Below are 21,386 nucleotides of genomic sequence, written 5' to 3'. Positions count from 1 at the left end.
TGGCCAGAAGGAGCCTTGTGCTTTTCAGTTCTGCTAGAGACTCTTGACTGGGTCTCTCTGTCAAATGTGTGGACTGAAGTGGTGAGCTCTCAGTTCCTTCCTTGAACCTGTTACCTCTGGAGCAACATTAATGCAGAAGGTAGTTAAGGGCACGGAGTATTTCCTACTCTTTGTGTGACTTAGGGCTCTTGTTCAGGGTTGGCTAGGAATTTGAACACAGACGGGCAAAGAACTTACCCCACATCATAAAGCAAGTAAAGCCAAAGCAGATGACATTATCACAGGCTGTTTCCACAATGCTCTACTGTTTATAAAATGGTGTTATAAAAATATATGTGGTCTTAACTATAGGTGTGGGCTCCTATGGCAAAGCAGATAGAAGAGCAACACATGGGTTCAGTTTACACATTTATTATAGAAATCCCCTTCCAGTGTGGGTAGTGTCTTGGGCCCAGATCCATTGGTACAAAAAAAAGTTTAACACCAGGTAAAGGGGGCAGGGGAACCCCCAGCTCCAGAAAGTCACAGACAGGTATCATAGAAAACACAGGTTGTGTGGATTTGTTTAAAAAGTGGTGGATGGAAAGAAAGCCAAGGAAGACGTGACGTAGCCCATGGCCAGACGTCACCTGAGGATTTTACTGGCATCTACCAGACGCCAGGTTCCACCACCGCAGCATCCCAGGACACAACACATCCGATGGCTCTGCCCTTTGGCCCTCCTGCGGGGCCTCCTGATCGGGGATAGACAGGGCGGAGGCTGCCGCCAAAGGCTGGGCTATCTCACCCTGTGGGCAGAGGCAGCGGGCACAGACAGGCAGACAGGGACTGGGGCTCCTTCAGGCACCCCTGAGGGTGGGAAAATGAACCCAAGCCCCCCACCCAGACTTCAGTCCTTCCAAATGTGGGCAGAGAGCCCACCTCCCCAAGAACTGCCCTGGCGAGGGGTGGCAGGGAGTTCTGTTCACACCGGAGTATCCTGGCTGCCCCAAACAGGGCCCTAAGACCCTATGTGGTCCATTTTGTGGAGGGGGTTCCTAAATGGAACAGGCTGGGCACGGGGACGGGAATGAACCCAACCAGGACGAGATCACAGTTTCCCTTTCATAAAACGTCTAGTGTTGGGGGAAGACAGTGAATACCTAAGTCACAACTGTAAACAGAAATGGAGGAAGGGGCTTGGAGTCCCCATTACACCATCCCCCCCTCTTTTAAGCTAGCTGAGGGCCCTCAGTCCCCAGCACAGTGTGAGAGGAGAAGCAGGGTGTCAGACACCTTCATGGACCCACAGGGAGCTAGGGGCCTTGGAAGATCTGATTGGCGCCCCGACCCAGGACTGAGAACAACCCCACCCCAGGGCTCAGCGAGGTCAGCTGTGTGCTCCCCAGACTGGAGTCATGCCCAGACCAACGAGGGGCATATCAGAAGGGGTCAGACCAGTGTCCCCGGGGTCTGGGGGTCAGAACTGGAGGACTGCTCCCCCTCTAGCGTCAGGTCACTTAAACGAGCGCTCAGCTCCGGGGGGTACAGGAAGTCCGCGTAGTATCTTTAGAAGGGGTAGCAGGAGTCCGGAGGACAGGGCGGGAAGACAGAGAAGAGAGGAAAAGACAGACAAGACACAGAAAGAGAGGAAAAGAGGCTCGTTAAAGAGGCGGAGGCAGGCACAGGACAGCACCTTTAGGCTCGCAAGGGTGGGGCATGGTGAAAAGAGGAAGAGAAAGGCAAGGCACACGGGATGTCCCTTCCTGCCAGCACCCTGGTTTCAAGGCTCATTTTCAGCTGACATGCACTGGCTGTTAAAATATTAAAATTCTTCTATAGCTTTGTAAAAAACTACTGCTACCAGGGCCCAAGATACCCCTCCACCGAGACCCCGTGGACTAAGGCAGCTCAGGCAGGGCCCAGAGACCCTGGGCCAAGGCTGCAGCTAGTTCTCTTGTGGTCCAAGTCATTAGCTATCACGACCAGCTGCTCTCTGGCCTGGATGCCTTTGCCATCTGCCTCAAGAGACCCCTACCCATCAGTAAAAGCACCCCCCATACCTGCCGGAGACAGGGGGCGCCGTGAAACTCCTTGAGTGTGGGAGCGGCGCCTGGCTGGGGGCCCCATACAGCGCCTGGCCCACCTCATAGCAGCGGGCATGGAGGAAGGGTGGGTGTTGCGGGCCCATGTGGGGGAGCACAGGCCGGCGCTGGGGCCCCGAGGCCAGTCCCGAGTTCCGGATGTACCAGTCCCGCAGCCCCTCCAGGGCAAGGTTCTTGTGGCCGCTGCGCTCACCAGCTGGGGGGATACGGGTGGGTGGCGGCATCCACAGCAGAGGGTTTGGATGCACCTCTGGACCCTCAGTGGCCTCCAGGGGCAGGCCACAGGGCTTGGTGCGGGTGGCACGGGTGTGGGGGTCCTTGCTGCGGAGGAGGGGGCTGCTGCCGTCAGCTGCATACACAGGTGGTGGGCCTGGGAGCATGGCGAGGAGCCCATCCCGGCGGGAGAGGGGTCCTGGGACCTCAGCTGCGGGCAGCAGCTCCCCCCAGCCTGCCCCGCCGCCACCACGGGGCAGGCCCCGGTCCAGGGAGTAGTCCAAGAGGAAGTCTCCGCACACAGGTGGGAGCCGGGGGGCCCCGCGGGAGGCAGGGGCTGCTGAGCTAGGCCGGGCAGCCCGGGGAGGGTCTGGGGGGCCTGTTGTGCGGGAGGAGAAGGCAGGGGTTGGTTGGGGGCGCTCATACAGCACCTCACTGCTCTTACAGACCGGGGGGCCAGTGGCAGGGGGAACCAGAGGTGCAGGTGGGGAGCTGGCTCCCCCACCACCTGCCCGGTCCACTAGCAGGGCCTCGGAGCTGTTGCTGCGGCGGGTGCGAGCTGCAAAGAGGGAGGCGCGGTCGGAGGCAGGGTCCGCCCGTGGGAAGCCCATCTGGGAGTCCTGGCTGCCGGACCACTGGCGAGAATGGAGACCTTCGGGTCTAGGGGCGCAGAGGCGGGGGTAATGGGAGGAGGGTCAGAAATATCAGGCAGACGGGCTGAGTGCCCTCCCTACCCCACCTCTTTCCAAGCCTTCGCTTCCACATCTCCAAAAGGGGCCCAGGATTAGCAACTGTGTGTATAAAGGTGTCAGGTGGTGGCATGTAAAGGACAGCAGAGGTTCTGTCCCTGCCTGGGGGGCCCAGGGCTTGAAAAGGAATGGGAGGGCCTGGGGCTGTCAGCTCCAAGGGAGAGGTGAGTGTGTGCGGGGCTGAAGCGGAAATGCCAGCAGAGGAGGGGCCCAGCAGAGGGCTCTTCCTAACACCCGGACCCCTCACCCCTGCTAAGGCACTTCTCACGGCTCCCCACCTCCTCCACCATGAGGCCCTAACCCTCAGGCCTGGAATTCAAGACCCTTCCTGAAGTCTCCGAGGCCCCGTGCGTATGAACCACCCAAAACTATCATTCCAACAGCCCCATTCACAGGACACAGTGCCGCAAGGATGGGGACTTTGTGTTGTTCACAGCCCAGGAAAAGGGGGCACCCAGGGAGTGTTTGTTTAAGCAGCAGTAAGGTACAGTGACTAAAAGCACCAACTCTGGAGTCGCCTTGCCTGGGTTCAAATACCAGGTCTTCAGTTTACTAACAAGTCACTTGACCTCTCTGGGCCTCAGTTTCCTCATCTATAAAATGGGACTAACTGTAGCACCTACCTCACAGGGATCTTGTGACAATTAAATGGGTTGACACCAGGCAAAGCCCTGATTCCTAGCAGGCAGCAGGCACTCAGTGCATGTCAACCAGAACTTATTATGCCTACAGTGTCTCTCAGAGGCACGTATTATGAGGCCCATTTCACAAATGAGGAGACAAAGATTCAGAGAAGGGAAATGACTTGTCTAAAATGCACAGAAAAGCCCACACTCAAATTCTGATGCTTCTGCCCCAAATTCCCACCCCCTTCTTCTCCACCAAGACAAATCCTATTCACCTTTCAAAACCCAGCCTCTCACGTCCCACACCCTTTGAGAATGCTCTCCCCAACACCCCCAGTTAGAACTGACGGTTCCCTCCTCTGGTCCTCAAAGCCACCCTCAGAGTCCCCTTACTTGCAAAGCTGGGGGCCAGCGCCCCGGGTGAGGACAGGGGTGGCAGGCACACTTCGCCCCTCAAAACTGGAGGCACTCCTGGGCAGCGAGCGTGTGGGGCTAGACAGAGACGAGCAGGCCCAGGTGGGGGTCCAGGTTAGAGACCGTACCCACTAGGAGGCCCTCCTGCCAGCCCAGGCTCAAGATCCCGCTCCTGGCTCCTGGAGAAGGGGCTCACCCTCACCTGGTGGGGCTAGCCACAGAGTTCCGCCGGCTCTTCAGATCCCCATAAAGATCTGATGGGGATGGTTTCCACGGGGTTCGTCGCTCAGGGCTGCCCCCAGACACCGCCCGCAGCTGGTCCCAGGCTTTGGGTGGCGAGGGACGCTCGGCCAGAGGGAAGCATCCACGGGGCTCCTCTGGGTGGAAGGGAGAAAGTGGGGGAGAATTCAATGAGAGGGTCGCAACAGGTTGTAGGCAAAGCAAAGGGCAGGGGCTAGGGAGGAAGGGAGGGGCAGAGGGCTGGGCAGGGCTGAGCCAGCTGAGGAAGAGCTAAGAGATGAGGCAGGAACTGAGGCATGAACTGGGGCAGGCGGGGTGGGGTGAGTCGAAGAAGATGAGGAAGCCACAGGAGGATGGGGCGTGGCTGAGGAGGAGCTAAAGAGGGAGAGGAGGGGCTGAGCCCCAAAGGATGGGTGGGTTTGGGGGATAGGGGTCCTCACCATTATCATGGCTGGCCCCAGACTCTGAGAGGGAGCTGCTCTCCGAGTGCAGAACTACATCCTCTAGGGGCAAGAAGGGGGAGACCGGGGCCTATCAATGCACGGCCTGGGTGCCGTCCCCTTACACCACTGGACAGCCTCCTCCTCACCCTGCTCCCTTCCCCAGAGCCCACCTTTACCTGGATTCAAGACCACCAGAGGCTTGGCTCCTCACTTTCCTGGAGCCTTGTGGTCAGTTCCCAGTGGCCTCACCCTTGCCCAGCCAATTTATCACAACTTCCCTTAGTGGTCGGTCCTTTAAGTTCTGTCTGCCTCCCACTTTTCACTGCCTGTTCGCCCACCCCACCCCTCCCACGTCCCCTAGCCAGTGCCCACTCTCCCACTTTCACTGGTGAGGTGATGGGGCCTGGCTCACCTTGGCTGAGCTGAGCGAGGCGCGTGCCCAGGCACACTCCCTGGGTGGTGATAACTGGCCCCGTGGACAGTGGCGGGAGCACTGGGAGGCCAAGGCGGGCCCGGACGTCCCCGAGCTGCTCCTCCAGCTCATGCAGCCTCCGCAACGCGTCTGCCTGCACCTGGCGCCGGCGTCGGCGCTGCTCGGCACTCAGCTCGGGGGCCAAGGCCAGGCGGCGGGCAGCGGCCGCAATCTGCTGCTGCACTGACACCTCACGCTCCAGGGCCTCAAGAGCCAGCTCCTACAGGGCCCACCCAACAGGGGCGGACAGGACCAAATGTTGGAAGTGGCACAGGGACCAGGCCACCGGTGGCAGAGCTACACTGGAGACGGGGCCTGCTCTTCCTGGGGACAGCCTATTCTGGGGTGGACCTTATTCCTTCTGGGAGCAGGGTCTGTCTTGATTAGGAGCTGGGCCTATTCATCCTCCAGAGGGTGAGAGGCTTATCCTGATGGTTAGGGACCAGCATCCTCCCTCAGACCCAGAACCCACCTCCCTCCAGCCCGGTCCCTTCTCACCTTAGCCTCTCCTTCCCCTGGACGCAACCCCCACTCTGCCCACGGCTTCCTCCAGGCTCCTCCTCCTCTGGACCCATCTCGCCCCCTTCTTGCTCTCCATGCCCATCTGCTCACCTCAGTAGGGCACAAGGAGTGGTGTGCTGGGTTGGGGTGCAGTGGAGGGTAGGCTCGGGCTGCAGGGGGCCGCCGGCGGACCAACTGAGGCCGTTCACCTGGCTCCAGTGGGCACTCAGGGGGCAGTTGGCCAGTCAGCTCCTGGGCGGTGGGAGGCAGGGATCAGAGACCACCAAGCGTTAGTTGGAGGGATGGGGCAAAGCAGTAATGACCCAGAAGCTAGAGAAGCCCTCTGAGGAGCCCAGTGCTGCTGAGCGCCCATGCCTATTAGTTCTCTTTCTCCTCCCAATTCTCCACTGGGCAGATGCGCAGCCCCCCTATGGCCCAAATCCCCAGGGCGGTGGCCATGGGAGGCAGGGGGGGCATATAAAGGTGACACAGTCTATGCGCTGCATATTCTATAACACTCCCTTCAGGGCCTGGGGCTGCAGGCTCTGAACCACATTATTATTTCTGGCAAACTGTGGACATTTACACCAAGAGGGGAAAATCAAAACCATAAATCACCTCATGTCAGTTCAGGTCTGGTTTCACTGCCGAATTTTGGAACTAACTATTGTTTTTTGAGGTTTTTTTGCATTTCCAATTGTTGATAGGGGATTGTGGACCTGCCCTGCCATATTTTATTGATTCCAAGACATCTAGTTGAGCTGTGAGGAGCTGGAGGGTGACAGGGAGTCCACAGCTCAGCACCCCCCGCCAGGCTGCCTGCCTAGGGGCCCCGGCTCCTCACCCCCTCCCCGAGGCTCTAAGGGCCAGGCCTCACCGCCTCCTGGAGACACACTTTGCGCAGCTCCTGAAGTTTCAGGCTCAGGGCCTCCTGCAGGGCCCGCTGCCGGTCAAGCAGCCCCCGCAGACGCTCTGACTTCACCTGGGGGGCGGCCTCTCCAAACAGGGCAGCTGGACACACAGGGAGCAAAGATCAATGGAGCAGCCAGGACATCCTGGAGCAGCTGTGAGGCCAGGGGCCAACCCTTCCCAAACGGACATGCGGTGACTCAGAGCAGAGGAGGAGGCAGCGGGAGGGGAAAGCAGCCACCGACCTGAGGCATTGAAGGTGGGAGAGCTGATCAGCTGACCTTTGACTTCCATCCTGGTGCTGTCAAGAGGCCGGGGCTGATGGCTGGACAAGGCCTGGTAGCGATGCACGGGAGCCATTAAGGAAGCACATCCCTCAACCGCCCCCCTTACCCAGCTTCCCACACCCCGGCTGGGAATACGGGGTACCCTGACTCCACCCGCCTGCTTGGCCTGTCCTCTCAGAATCGGTGCCAATGTCTGGACCCACTTGGCCCTGGTACCTTGGTTCCCTTCCCATTGAGTGGGAGTACAGCAAGTGGGAAGCCGGGCGGACTTACAACGCCTCCTCAGAGGCCCATGGGTCACCGTCAGGAGTCTTGCCTGGGGAGGGAGAAGTAATGGTACAGATTCATCCAAGTATAACAACAGTGGGCATTTATTAAGCACCTGGCTGCCTGGAACAGTCACCTTCTATGCCATATTGAATCCTCACGACCACCCTGTGACAGGTCTGTGATGATTATTACCCCCATTTTAGAGATGAGGAGAACAAGGCTCAGAGAGGGGAGGGAGCCTGCACACCACTAAGGATGCAGCCCGGGCCGCCCCTTTGGTCCAACACTCTCCCTCACTAGAGCTGCTCCAACTCCCACAATTCCTCAGGAGCGCCCAGGCCTCAGGGCCTTTGCCCAGGCTGTGGCTGCTGACTGGAGTGCTCTTTTCCCCTCTCACCACTCCAGTCCCTGGTTCTCACTCTGGGGCTTAAATGTCACTTCCAGAGGGGGCCCCAGCATTACATCCCCTCATAACTGCTGTCCAACAAGAGACTGTGCCTTCTTCATACATTCACGAGGACAGGAAATGCATCTGTCCCGTTTTCATCAGTATTTCTGGCACTTCTAACACTTCTGTGCACATAGCACGTGCTCAATGAACGTCTGCTAGGTGCATGAAAGAATGACAAGGGAGGGCCGGTGCGGTGGCACAGCGGTTAAGTTTGCACGTTACGCTTCGGTGGCCTGGGTTTCGCTGGTTCGGATCCCAGGTGCAGACATGGCACCACTTGGCAAGCCATGCTGTGGTAGGCATCCCACATATAAAGCAGAGGAAGATGGGCAAGGATGTTAGCTCAGGGCTAGTCTTCCTCAGCAAAAAGAAAGAGGAGGATTGGCCACAGATATTAGCTCAGGGCTAATCTTCCCCCCCCAAAAAAAAGAATGACAAGGGAGCTGAGCCAGGGATCAAGCCCAGATCCGTGGGTCTGTTATCCCAACTCCAGCCTGTGGTCCTGTGCGGCAGGGAGACTGTTCCCTTGGCCCCGGACCCTTCTGGCCCCTCAGGACCCAAGCCTCAGCACCCCAGGGAAGTCACCCTGCCGGGACTGTGAGTGGCAAAGTCCGCAGCTACAGATAACAAGCTGCCTGCCTTCTGCATCCTTCTCTGCCCCCAGACGCCCTGGCTGACCATGGAGCCTGCCTTGGCTGGCCGCCAGCCCTGCCCTCGTCCCCTCCTCTGGAGTTTGCTCCTGCCCTCCTACATCCTGCTCGGTCCCCAGCTGGGCCGCCAGGTGACATCACCTCCCGCCACCTGGCCTGACTTCAGTAGCAGGCAACAAGGAAGGCCTCATGAGGCTACAGAGGTCCCAGTCTCACCTACCTTGAAATCCCCAGTTTGTCATGTCACGGTGGCTAGGTGTGGGGAAGACCCAGGCAACCGAGGATGCACGGGTTCAAGCCCCGTCCCCATCTATACATTGGGGATGTGGCCAAGCAGCCAATATGCTGCTACCAGTTTCTCGGCAGTCCTCCTACCCGTCCCACAGGGTCTGAACCGCCCCCACAAAGCAGTGGCTCCCCGTCCTCAACATCAGGGCTGGAGACCAGTCCAAGCCCTTGCACACGCCCAGGCAGCAGTGTGGGCTTTGCAGAGGCGCTCACACGCCCACCCTCCAAAGTCTGACAGTGCCCAGTGTGGCAGGGTTTCCTCAAGGACCCAGCTCAGCCTCCTCTGCCCCTCGGCTCCTGGGGCCCCTTCTTCCCCAGTCCCCATTTGGGTTTGAGGAACTCTCCCAGGGCTCCCCTAAACCTTCCTCCGCCCCCACAGGAACCTCAACTCTGCCCTAGGGGGCCCGTTCACCAGGAGTGGTCCCATATCCAGCACTGGGCTGCCTTGAGCCTTCCTTCTCTGGGAGCTCACGGCTTCCTGGAAGTCAACACGGGGTCCAAACAGGAACCCCGACTCCACCCTGGCAGTCTGACCTCGGGGACATAGCTAGGGCCTGAGTCATGGGGTCACTGGGCAGGCTAGACACAGGGTCAACGCCCCACACCCCCACACTCGGCTCCCAAATCTGCCTCCGCTCAGCTGCCCTCTGCACATTTGCCCTGGGGCCTGGGGCTGCCCCATCCCCACCTGGAGATGGTGAGAAGGGGGACCCCAGCAGCCCCCTGCCCAACACACCCCCACACCAGCCCCTGGGGCTCCCCACTGGTGACCCTGTGCCCTGTCCTGTCCCAGGATGGGCTGCAGCAGGAGAGCTGTGGAGGGCACCCCCCACACCCAGAGGCGGGCCCAGCAGGTTTTTCAGGTCTGCCCTTCTGACACCACAGCCGAGAAAGAAATTCCTGGCTGTAATGACTGTTTACAACCAAGACGCTTCACCTGGGTGGCACCCCAACACCCTCAGTGGGACCCCCATTTCCACATCCTGCCATGGTTTGAGCAAATGCAAACTCCCCCTGTCTGGGATGCTTCCCTACGCTGCCCTAGAGGCCCCCTGCCCCCACTCTAGGTGAACAGGTCGGAGGCTGGCAGGCAGGTACTGGCAAGTAGTTTCTCCATAGCCCAGTCTGGGCTCTCCTGGGGACTGGGCTGAGGGAGGGCAGAGGCTATTCATGCAGGGGAGGACGGAGGAGAGGAAGGGCGGGGAACAGAGAAGGGGGATTCTGGCTTCTCTTTTCCCCCATCCCTTCTCCTCGTCCATTTCCGGCAAGAAATCAGCTTCATGCCAGGAAAGGAAATGGGATGTTTTGGGCTTCACCCCTCTCCTCGGGGCCCCCTTCCTTGCTGTCCCTCTTCATAGACCTGGCTCTCTCCTGCAGGGAACTTCAGTATACCCTAGCCCCTCCTCCCACACCCCCCGCCCCTGGACCCACTGCTCCCAGGTGCTCACCAATGCCAGAGACGTGCTGTGGGGTGGCCTTGGGTACCTCAAAAAAACAGTTGTCTTGACCAGGCCCTGCTCCGGCTGGTAGTGGCAGTGAGCGGGGAGTGCAGTGGCGGATGCCTAGGCCGCCTCCCACTAGGCAATGGCCCAGCCTACCTGGCCAGGGACTGGGCAGGCCCATACCTTTTAACCCTTGCCTGCCTGCCTGCCACCAGGGCTCGGGCTACCCTCAGGGGCAGTCCGGAAGCAAGGTCCCCTCAGGGTGTCCAACATGGCCAAGACCTGGACCTCCCCCCTCACTGCCTAGCAGAGGACTGAGGAAGAAGGGCTAAGGGTCGTGGCAGCGGCAGCTGACTCTGGTGCCGCTCAAGTTCCCAGATCAGACTTGGCCCAGCCAAGGGTACTACCTAGGAGCTGGGGGACAGAGAGCCGGGGAGCTGCTAGGCACACAGGAGGTCTTGGGTGTAAATTGGGTGTGTGTCTCTTGGCAGCACACATCACATTCCTGAGGCCCCTACCCTTCCCTCCCGGGGCAAGGCAGGGCTGGGAGAAGGTCTTAGGTCTTAGAGCAAGTCCCACCCTCACTGGGATGATTATTGCCCAAGTTGGGAGAGAGGGGGTCAACTTTTCTAAGGAGAGACCAGGTCTCAAGACTCTACCACCTTCTGCAGCTCCAGAAGAAATCATCCTAGCAAACCAACAACACACACATGTGGTTCAAGCCCTCCAGATCCCTACAAACCTGGGAGGAGGGCACCAACCCAGCTCCTCAGAGCCAGCCTGTAGATGTGGAAGCTGCGGCTCGGGGAGGTGAAGAGGCCTGATTCTGATCACAGAGGCATAAGAGCAGGTAGAAGCAGAAGTCGGGGGGCTGGCTCCTGCAGTGGAGGCCGACAGAGGCTCCTCCCGCAAGGGAGGAGGAGTGGGAAAGGGGGCTCACGCTTCTTCACGTCCAGGCTGGGTCTCCCCCATCCACCCCCCTGCCCCGAGGCATTTCTGGACAGGTGCCAAGGAAACTGAGGGCTCTGAGTCCCCCTGAGGTACTGTCTTCCCCACACCGCCACCCGAGCTCTGGGCCTGTCCCGGCATACACCACACAGCCTGTACTCCATTTGGGACCATCTACTTTGTGACCTCAGGGCCCAAGCCCAAGCCAGGTCCCTGCGGCAGCCCACGCCATGATGTGAAAGCAGAGTGAGGAAAGCTCCCTCTCTGCTTGGCAGGCGGGCCAAGTCCGGAGAGGAGCTCACTGGATCAGCAACGCCCCACATACACGCTATTGTGGCCTCCCGCCACCCTGCCCACCTTTCTTCCTGGGTGTGAGATTTCTGGCATGGGACACAAAGGCCCCTTTCATCACCCCCCTTCTCCCCCCGCTTCACTGCCTGGGGCTGGTGGAGGCGGTAGCCATAAGGTGGGCAGCTGGGTGTTGGTGGGGAGTGTCCTCTCAGCCATGGCCTCTCCTGCCTCCTGTGGGACACCAAGGATGTTGGGAAGAGGGATGTTTATAAAATCAGAGCCGAGAGGGACAAGGGCATCAGGCTGGCAATGAAGATTAAGTCTCAAGTCTTCTTCATCTGTAAAACGGGTACACGGTGGTTTCAGAGCCGACAGAGGCGAAAGGAACTTTGGAAGGCATTTCAAAGTGCATGGTAACTCGCACCACGTCATTAATGACTGTTAATGACGACAATAATAAACTCACGCAGGTGGAGGGCGCGCGGGAGTGAGGAGAGGAGAGTAAGGGCCCCTCGGGCCAGGCAGACAGATGGGGCAGAGGCACCCACACACACCACTGCCCTGGCCCACGACTTTTAACAGCCTAGAAGACAGCCAACCTCTAAGCCCCACCCCAGCCAGGACCTGAGCCTCACCCGGCCTCATGTAGGGGTAGCAAGTGGTGGGTCAGGGATTCAACCTAGCTCTGCCACCTACTGGCTGTGTGACTGCTTGGACAAATCACTTAACCTCTGTGCCTGAATGTCCGCATCTGTAAAATGGGGGTGACGATAAGAATATGTACCTCACAGAGGTGCTGTGAGCATGAGTTAATACATTTAAAGCTTGCTTAGGACCATGCCTGGCCTGCAGTAAATGCTCAGTATGTACTGGCTTTCATAATTACAAATATTTCTCCATATGTATATGTATATTTTTGAGAGACAGCTGGTATCCCTCAGCCTCCAAACCCTCCCTACTTGCTACCCAGACATGGAACCCTCCCTACTCGTCAAACCAAACATATTTGAAACAAGGCTGTTTTCCCTCATTATCCAACCTCTCCCTACTCAACATCAAAAACATGGGAACCTGGGGCTGGCCTGGCGGCATGGTGGTTACGTTCACAGGCTCTGCTTCAGTGGCCTGGGGTTCACAGGTTCGGATCCCGGGCGCCGACCTACACGCTGCTCATCAAGCCATGCTGCTGTGGTGTCCCACACACAAAACAGAGGAAGACTGGCATAGACGTTGGCTCAGCGACAATCTTCCTCACCAAAAATAAAATGCAGGAACCAAATATATTCAGGTAAATTGTCCAAACTCTCACTATCCAAATACAGAAACTGAATGGATTTGGATACATTTTTGAGGAAGAACTGTATCCCTCACTCTCTGAGCTTTCCTTACTCACCAGGCAAAATGCAGAAACCAAATCTGTTTACACAACACAGTACCCTTACTATCTCAACTTTTGCCACTGGAGCTCAGGAGAATGAGTAGATTTGAATATATATATATATATATATTTTTTTTTTTTAAGAAAGATTAACCCTGAGCTAACATCTGCTGTCAATCCTCCTTTTTTTTTTTTTTGCTGAGGAAGACTGGCCCTGAGCTAACATCTGTGCCCATCCTCCTCTACTTTACATGTGGGACACCTGTGACAGGATGGCTTGATAAGCAGTACATAGATCTGCACCTGGGATCCAAACTAGCGAACCCTGGGCCACCAAAGCAGAACATGAGAACTTAACCACTGCACCACCAGGCCGGCCCTAAATACATTTTTGAGTTACAGCCATTATCCCTCATTATCTGAACTCTCCCTACTCACTGTGTAAAATGCAAAATCAAAATACCTTCAGATAACTTGGTATCTTTCACCGTCTGAACTATCTGAACTCTCCTACTCAGAACTTGGGTACCAAATACATTGTGACAGTGAGGGATGCTTGTGTTGTTATTAATAGATTTGGATAAATGTTTTAGATAAATGAGACAGGTCTGGGATCTCATTATTCAAACTCTCACTACTCTCTATGAGAAATGCAGGAACAAAACATAATTGAATAATGTGTTTCCTCCTCGCTAGTCAAATTCTCCCTGTCCACCTCAGAATCAAGGAGATTCAGACAGTGAGACAATCTCGTATTATCCTTGTTGTTGTTATTGTCACTACTGGATGGGCGTGATTCTTACATGCAGTGACACTCCCCCTCCCCCCGACCCCAGATCTGTCCCACAGAGGCGGGATGGACTTAGCACCAAGATTTGTATTGCTTCCTGCTGAGAGAAGGGGGATAAACCTCGCCCCCATCCCACCCCACCAAGCCCTGAAGTCTCCAGCCTAGAATGGGGTTTTTCCAGGCCAGGAAAGCAGGGAGCACGCACCCAGGATCAAGAGCAGGAGATGGGGGTAATGTGACCTAGAAGATTCACACGTAGCCGAGTCCCCCACCCCCACATATTTGCTCACCACCCCCGCCCCCGGGGACATGGGGTAGCCCCCAACCTAGCGAGGCGGAAACATGACCCAGACCTCGCAGACTCCCAGGGAGTCACTGAATAATTTAGGGTGTTCTTTCACACCCGGGGAGGGCGGGGGGCACAAGAACAGCTCCATGCCCTCCTGGGGCAGGGAGAGACATGCAGGCTCTGTGTGAGATCACCGGGGGGGGGGGGGGGCGGCGGGGGGAACACACAAAAAACCCTCAGCCACAGAGGGCCCATAAAGCTACTCTCTCTTGCTCATGCTAAGAGCAGCATTTAGAATGAACTTCAGAGATAATGAGAACAGCGGAACCGCCAAATTCAGGGGCAGGGTACAACGGGACCCCTGTCCTTCTGGGCTCAGAGGAGATGGAAAGTGGGCGTTAGGAAGGAGGGAACTCTGAACAGAGTGGGGGGATATGGGAAGGAGTAGGACAGGGGCCTGGGGTTGGGACGGAACGAAGGGACAGGACAGGAAGGAGTGTAGGGGACAAGACAGTGTCAGACTTGTCGTAGGATGGAGGTCAGGAGGCAGGACAGAGAAGGAGCCAGGACACTGGCCAGGGGATGGGATGGAGTGAGGTTCGGGACAAGAGTCAGAGAAAAAGTAGGGGACAGCAGAGGACAAAAGAGCAGGGCACGGGTCAGGGTCAGTATAGAACAGTAGTCAGAACATGTGACCCAGAACAGGTCAAGACAGGGGTCAAGGGAGGGGATAGGGAAAAGAGCAGGTTCAGGATGGAGGTAAGGCACAGGAAAAGATAGGGACAGAATGAGGATAGAAATGAGGACAGTGATGGGACAAGAGAAGATGGGGAAACAGCACAGAGTTGGGGGCAGGAGATGGGGCACCATCTAAAGGTGGTGAGCCAGGACAGAGATCAGGAGCTGGGAAGGGGGCCGGGGGACAGCACAGGGTGGGATGAAAGTACAGAAGTCAGAGGTCAGGAATTAGAACAGCTCTGGATCAGACTTCGGTTAGGGGGACAAGACATGACTGGGAAGGGGTTCAGGGACTGGACCAGAGTTTAGGGAACAGACAGGTCAAGCATCAGGACAGAAACTGGTGTGATAAGGACAAGGCAAGATGAGCTTCAGAGATGGAACAGGGTCAGGCAAAGATCTGTGATCAGGCTAAGGATCCTGAGACCAGAACTGGATGGGGTTTGGGGTCAGGACTGAGTGTAGGACAAAACAGGGGTTGAGGATCACGCCAGGCCAGAATATGGTTAGGTCAGGGGTCAGACCAGAAGTCCTGGAGCCAAGACTGGCCAGGGCTCGAGGCTAAAACAAGATGTAGTCAGGTCAGCAGGGGTCCCGAGTGAGACCACGGGGTCAGAGGTCGCGGGTGCGCGCGCGGGTTCGGCCCCCATCGGCGTTTCCGGGCCCTCACCCCGCCCTGTCTCCTCCCTTCTTCCCGTGGCGGGCGTTACTCACCGAGGGTCCCCGCCGCGGTGGAGGCGGGGTCGGTGGAGGCCGGGACGGAGGTGGGCGCGCCGCGCCCTCGCTGCCCCCGCTCGTCCCCGGGCTCGCGCCTACTCCGCCCTGCCCGTGGGCCGCGGTCGGCCGCGCCACTGTTAGCTGTGGGGGCCAGACGGGGGGCGCGGGGAGGGTGGGAGAGGAGAGCCGGCTCGGCCGCGGGCGGTGGACCCCGGCCCCCCACCTTCAACTCGGGTCCGTCCGCTCCCGGCGGCACCGCCGCCGCCGCCGCCGCGGAGCGCGAGCCTGGGGTGGGGGATGAGGGGGGACAGGGGCGGGGCGCGAGACCACAGCAGCGGCGAAGCCCGAGTGCGCAGGCGCCAGTTCGGGTCTTCGATTTTCCTGCCCTGGGAGCGCCAGGAGCGAACCAGCTGGGAGCGCGTGCGCACACGCTTTCTCGAGGGTGGCGGAGCGCCCCCTACCGAGGCCACGCCCCCTCAGTGATCAGACTGGCACCCCTCAACCTCCAACAGAACCCCAAAAATACCCCGAACTGCCTTCTGTCAGCTGCCGCCACACCTGTAAATTCCCCCAACTACCCTCCATGCCCCAAATGCACCCCAAACAACCATCATCCCCCAACTTGTATCCCCAAATTATTGTCCGTTGATCCCAAGCAGTACCCCTAATCCATCCTCCATGGACACCCAAGCTGTACGAATAAACTAGCCTCCACTACCTCCAAGTAGTTCCCCCAAACCATCTGCAATCAGCCCTGAAACCGTTCACCTCCAAAGAGCACTTCCAAATCACCCTCTGTCTACTCCCAATATGCACCCAAAACACCCTCCACTGACCCCGAACCACTCCCCATGTACCATCTTAACCATACTCTATGGATACCCAAATGGTTCTCCAAGAGCCCTCAACACCGCCCCAAACATTCTCAACCACCTTTGGCGTGGCCCCCACCTACGCCCCAAATCAATTCCAACAGTCACCTGCTCTACCTCCAAACCGTGTTCCATGAACCCCCCCACCAAAGCTTCCATGACCAACCCCACCCCCTGCAAAACTACCTTCCAACAGCCCCTATCACTGTCCCGTATACTCCCAACTACTCAATGTGTGATCCTCCAACTGCACCTCAGACTACCCTCCAACACCTCTCCACCGCTGAACCACGCTCCACTGATCCAAACTCCATCCCCAAAGCACCGGCCAACAGTCCTCAACTGTACCTCCAAATAACCCCCAACTGAACCCACAAATCATACTCCAGTGGCCCAAAATGTGTCCCTCAAACCCTCCAATGACTCTTACCTTCACCCCAAATCATACTTCAGTGGCCCAAATATATTACAAAGCACCCTCCAATGATCTTTTCTTAAAACAACTTAATTGAGACATAATTTACATACTGTAAAAGTCACCCATTTTAAGCATGCAATTCAATTATTTTAGTAAATTTACCAAAGTGTGCAACAACCATCATAATCCAGTTTTAGAGCATTTTCATCCTCCCAGTAAGATCCTCATGCCTGAATACAGTTAGTCCCCATTCCCATTCCCAGCCCCAGGTGAACACTAATCTACTTTCTGTCTCTATAGATTTGCCTTTTCTGGGCACTTCATATAAATGCAGTATGTGGACTTTTGGTGTTTGGCTTCTTTCACTGAGCATAATCAGCCATGTAGTAGCATGTATCAGTGGTTCTTTTTACTGCTGAATAGTATTCCATCCAATGATCTTTAACTACTCCCCAAAAAACTCACTAATAGCTCCCCAACTATAGCTCATAATAGCCCTCTGACACCCAGACCTCAAAACAGGCCCCCAAACAGCATCCCAGACTATACCCACCAGCCCTCAATTATATCCCAAAACCACGCTATTGATCCTCAAACTTCATCACTAAACTACCCTTCCAGAGCCTCACCTTCATCCCCAAACCTCCTTCTAACAGCCCCCACTCTACCCTCAAACTGCCCTTTAACTCCCAACAATATCCCCAAAGTGCCCTTTCAAGGATGCCCAGCTCTAACCCCAAACTACTCTCAATTACAAACCTCACCCCTAAAATTCCCCTTCCAAGAGCCCCCATCTCTACCTCTAAATAACCCTTAACTGCCTTCCCTTTGTCCCACAGCTGCAGCCCCAAACTATACCTCCAAATCACTCTTCAATGACTACTATACCGAACTTGTCTTCAATTACATGCAACTACACCCACAAAACATCTTCTAATTGTTCCCAACCATACCACCCAAACCACCCTCCAAGAACTCCCGACTACACCCTAAAGTGCCCTATAATAGCCCCCAATGCTATCTGTAAACATCCCCCATTTATCTTCCCACAGTTTCCAACTACACCTCCAAACCACCCTCCAGTGACCCCTCAACCCCACCTCAATCTTCCCTTTGATGACTCCAACTGTACTCAAACACTTCCCAGTGGCCTCTAATTATGTCCTCAAACTGTCCTCAGTAACCCCCAAGCATACCCCTAAGTCCCTCCTACAGCCCCCAAATCTACCCCCAAGCCATCTGTATTAGCTTCCTGCGGCTTCTGCGGCAAATTACCACAAACTCGGTGGCTTAAAACAGAAGAAATTTATTCTCTCACAGTTCTGGGGGCCAGAAGACCGAAATCAGGGTGCCAGCAGGGCTGTGCTCCCTCCAGAGGCTCTAGAGGAGAATCTGTTTCCTCTTCCTCTTTTGCTGGCTGTCAGCATTCCTTGGCTTGTGGCCACATCACTACAATCTCTGCTTCCTTGGTTGCATTGCCTTCTTTTCTGTCAAATCTGCCTCTGTCTCCCTCTTATAGGGACACTTGTGATTACAGTTAGGGTCCCCTGGATAATCCAGGACAATCTTCCCATCTCAAAATCCTTGCCTTAATCATATCTGCAAACTGAAAAGTCCTTTTTCTCTTCTTCTTCTTCTTTTTATTTATTTATTTATTTGCCATCTAAGGTACCTTCACAGGTTCCAGGAATTAGGATGTACATATCCCAATCTGGGGAGGGCATCATTCAGCCTACAACAGTACACTCTTTGGCCCCCCAAATAGCTGCATCCACTCCACATGCAAAACACATGTACCTCATCCCAATACCCCCAGAAGTTTCAACCCATTACAGCATCAACTCAAGTTCAAAATCTCACTTTAATATCATCAGCTCAATAGTTCCAAATCTCATCATCTAAATAATCTAAATCAGATATGAATGAGACTCTGAGTGTAACCTACCCTGAGGCAAAATTCTTCTCCGTCTCTGGACCTGTGAAACTAGAAAACAAGTTATCTGTTCCCAAGATGCAGTGGTGGGACAGGCATAGGATAAGAGTTATAGACATTCCTATTCCAAAAGGAAGGGAAAAAGGTGTCACTGGTTCCAAGTAATTTTGAAATCCAGCAGGGCAGTTTCCATTAGGTTTCAAGGTCTGGGAAGAATCCACTATCACTTGAGGCTCCACCTCTGGCTCCACAGCTCTGCCCTCAGAGTTATTCTTCCTTCCTCTTGAAGGGTAGCACATATTTGCAGCTGAGTAGTTTTAGCCTATATCCTTCCAGCAGAATTTTGGGAGTCCAATATCCTTCATTTCATCCTGTCTCTGTTTCTTTCAAGCCAAATGGGCAGTATTTGTGGCAGTATAACATTCTCAAAAACCTTGTGGGTCTCCCATGGAATTCACAGGGACTCATACCATTAGACAAGAGGATCATCCACAAATCTTCTCTGGATAATCCTATCTCTAGTCCTGACTTCTGCTGAGATGGTTGATAGGATCCATGAGTAACAGCCACACCCTTGGCTTTCTCTCCAGAGCATACTTTCCTGACATTGAATCTCTTAAATCTTGTATCTTTTGCAATCTAGACAGCCTGAGAATTTCCAAAATCATCAAATCCTGGATCCATTTTCCTTAACAGTTCTTTCCTCAATTTATTTCTTTCCTTTCACATTTTACTATAAGCAACAAGAAGAAGCCAGGCAACACTTTCCTTGGACATCTCCTCAGTTAAATACCCAGATCCATCACTTAGAAGCTCTGCTTTCCACACAACTGTAGGACACAATTCAGCTAAGTTTTCTGCCTCTATATAACAAGGCTCTTGTTGTCCGGTTTCCAATGACGTGTTCCTCATTTCCTTCTGAGCCCTCACCAGCAGCATCTTTAATATTCATATTTCTACAAACATTCTGTTTATGATGACATATGTATTCTCTAAGACAATGTAGGTTTTCTCTACTGTGCTCCTCATTTCCTTCTGAGCCTTCACCAGCAGTGCTTTTAACATTCATATTTCTACCAACAGTCTGTTCAAAGCAGTCTAGGCTTTTTCTATCATGTGCCTCAAAATTCTTCCAGCCTCTACCCACTAGCCAATTCCAAAGCCACTTCAACATTTTTAGGTATTGTTACCATATGTTATGAACTGAATTGTATCTCCCCCTCCAAATCCGTATGTTGAAGCCCTTACCCTCAATATGACTGTATTTGGAAATAGGGTCTTTAAGGAGGTAACTAAGGTTAAATGGGGTCATAAGGGTGGGGCCCTGATCCAATAGAACTGGGGTCCTTATAAGAGGAAGAGATACCAGGAGTACATGTGCACAAAGGAAAGGCCAGGTGAGGACACAGCAAGAAGCAGCCATCCGCAAGTCAGGAAGACAGCTCCCATCAGAAACCAACCCAGACGGCACCTTGATCTTGGACTTCTAGCCTACAGAACTGTGAGAAATAAATGTCTCTCTTTTAATGTATCCAGTCTGTGGTACTCTGTTATGGCAGCCCAAGCAGCATCTAAGACGCAGCAGCATCTCACATCTAGGTACCAAAATCTGTATTGGTTTTCTGTGGCTGCTGTAACTAATTACCACAAATTTGGTGGCTTAAGATATAAGAAATCTATTCTTTCACAGTTCCGGGGGCCAGAAGTCCAAAATCAGCTCCGTTGAGCCAAAATCAAGGTGCCAGCAGGGCGGTACTCTCCCTGGAGGCTCTAGAGGAGAATCTGCTTGTTGCCTCTTCCAGCTTCTGGTGGCTGCCAGCTTTCCTTGGCTTGTAGCCACATCACTACAATCTCTGCCTCCGTGGTCACATTGCCTTCTCCTTTTCTGTCTGTCAAATCTGCCTCTGTCTTCCTCTTGTAAGGACACTTGTGATTACAATTAAGTTCCATTCAGATAATCCAGGCTAATCTCCTCAGCTCAAAATCCTTAATTGAATTACATCTTCGATCTTCTTTTATTTTTGCCATATAAGGTAACACCCACAGGTCCCAGGGATTAGGATACAAACATCTTTTGGGGACCCATTAGTTAACCTACCACACCATCTTGTGACGGTTAATAGCTCTACTCCTTAAATTATCTTACAGAAGACCAAACTCTGTCTCTAAACACTCACTATCTTCCCATAGTCACTCCAACTGCACCCCAAACCATCTTCCAACCCCCCACCTGTACTCCCACTTTACCCTCCAATTGCTCCCACCTGCACTTTTAATCTGTCCTCTAGAAGCCCCATCCCTCCTGAAGACCTGCGTGTGAGCCTTTAGTTGCATGCACACTGTCCTGTAAAAGACCTCAACCTCAGCCACTCTCAATCACTACTCAATCTACCCCAAAGCATCCCCAACTTCACCATCCAACTGCCCTGTCTCTTCCTCCCTCCATATCTCCCATTCACCCCACCCTGCGGTTGCCTCGTAATAAAACCCCAGCTGTGTGAGAGAGAGAGCACTGTTGAAAAAGTTGTGAAGTTGTGAGCAACAGATTAAGAGAGAGAGACTGAGAGGGATGGAGGATATTGTGCAGGGTATGTGATGGGGAAGCATTGGCATGGAGATATTCGGGATGCGCGTATGAAACTGGTGTTTGTAGGAATGGAGTGTGTGACAGGATAATTAATTAATGGGTGCAATGCTGTAAATTTGTTTCCCCAGGCTTCCGCAAGTCTTTAACTTTGTTTGTAACATCTCTCATCAGATTATAGTTTTATATTTTGATGTGGTCAAACCCGAGAGATGCTGGAGCATGGTGGTAAGAGTGCCTGGGTTCCAATCCCAGACTTTACAAACGGGGGCAACCTAGGGCAAGTGACCTAGCCTTGCTGTACCTCCTGGTCTATAGGTTGGGCTAATAAATGGAACCTGCCTCAGAAGTCTGTTGTGAGGATCCAAATGAGCTAATGCAGATAAAGT

The 21,386-nt window shown here is 54.6% G+C and overlaps 1 protein-coding gene across 7 annotated transcripts; it reads right to left on the bottom strand.

The window, feature by feature from the left end:
- Nucleotides 1-395: 395 nt before the first annotated feature.
- CCDC120 (coiled-coil domain containing 120) lies at nt 396-15,620 on the bottom strand. 7 transcript variants are annotated; one of them, XM_070605191.1, is made up of 11 exons: nt 15,188-15,620; nt 7,155-7,254; nt 6,897-6,987; nt 6,620-6,753; nt 5,854-5,994; nt 5,182-5,461; nt 4,767-4,829; nt 4,289-4,463; nt 4,066-4,164; nt 2,043-2,957; nt 396-1,546 (listed from the first exon to the last, which is right to left on the bottom strand). In XM_070605191.1, exons 3-11 carry the CDS (start codon nt 6,943-6,945, stop codon nt 1,432-1,434), a joined length of 1,971 nt encoding a protein of 656 aa, XP_070461292.1. In that variant the 5' UTR covers nt 6,946-6,987; nt 7,155-7,254; nt 15,188-15,620; the 3' UTR covers nt 396-1,431. The 7 variants fall into 7 exon arrangements, with proteins under 7 accessions (XP_070461292.1, XP_070461294.1, XP_070461291.1 ...); XM_070605193.1 differs by having other exon boundaries at nt 7,212-7,254; nt 15,188-15,325; XM_070605190.1 differs by lacking the exon at nt 15,188-15,620 and adding an exon at nt 10,046-10,177.
- Nucleotides 15,621-21,386: the final 5,766 nt, after the last annotated feature.

Source organism: Equus przewalskii, chromosome X (assembly GCF_037783145.1).
Source record: "Equus przewalskii isolate Varuska chromosome X, EquPr2, whole genome shotgun sequence".
Classification (NCBI taxonomy): domain Eukaryota; kingdom Metazoa; phylum Chordata; class Mammalia; order Perissodactyla; family Equidae; genus Equus; species Equus przewalskii.
Note: the sequence above shows the minus strand (reverse complement) of the source record. Positions and strands in the feature narration are given on the sequence as shown.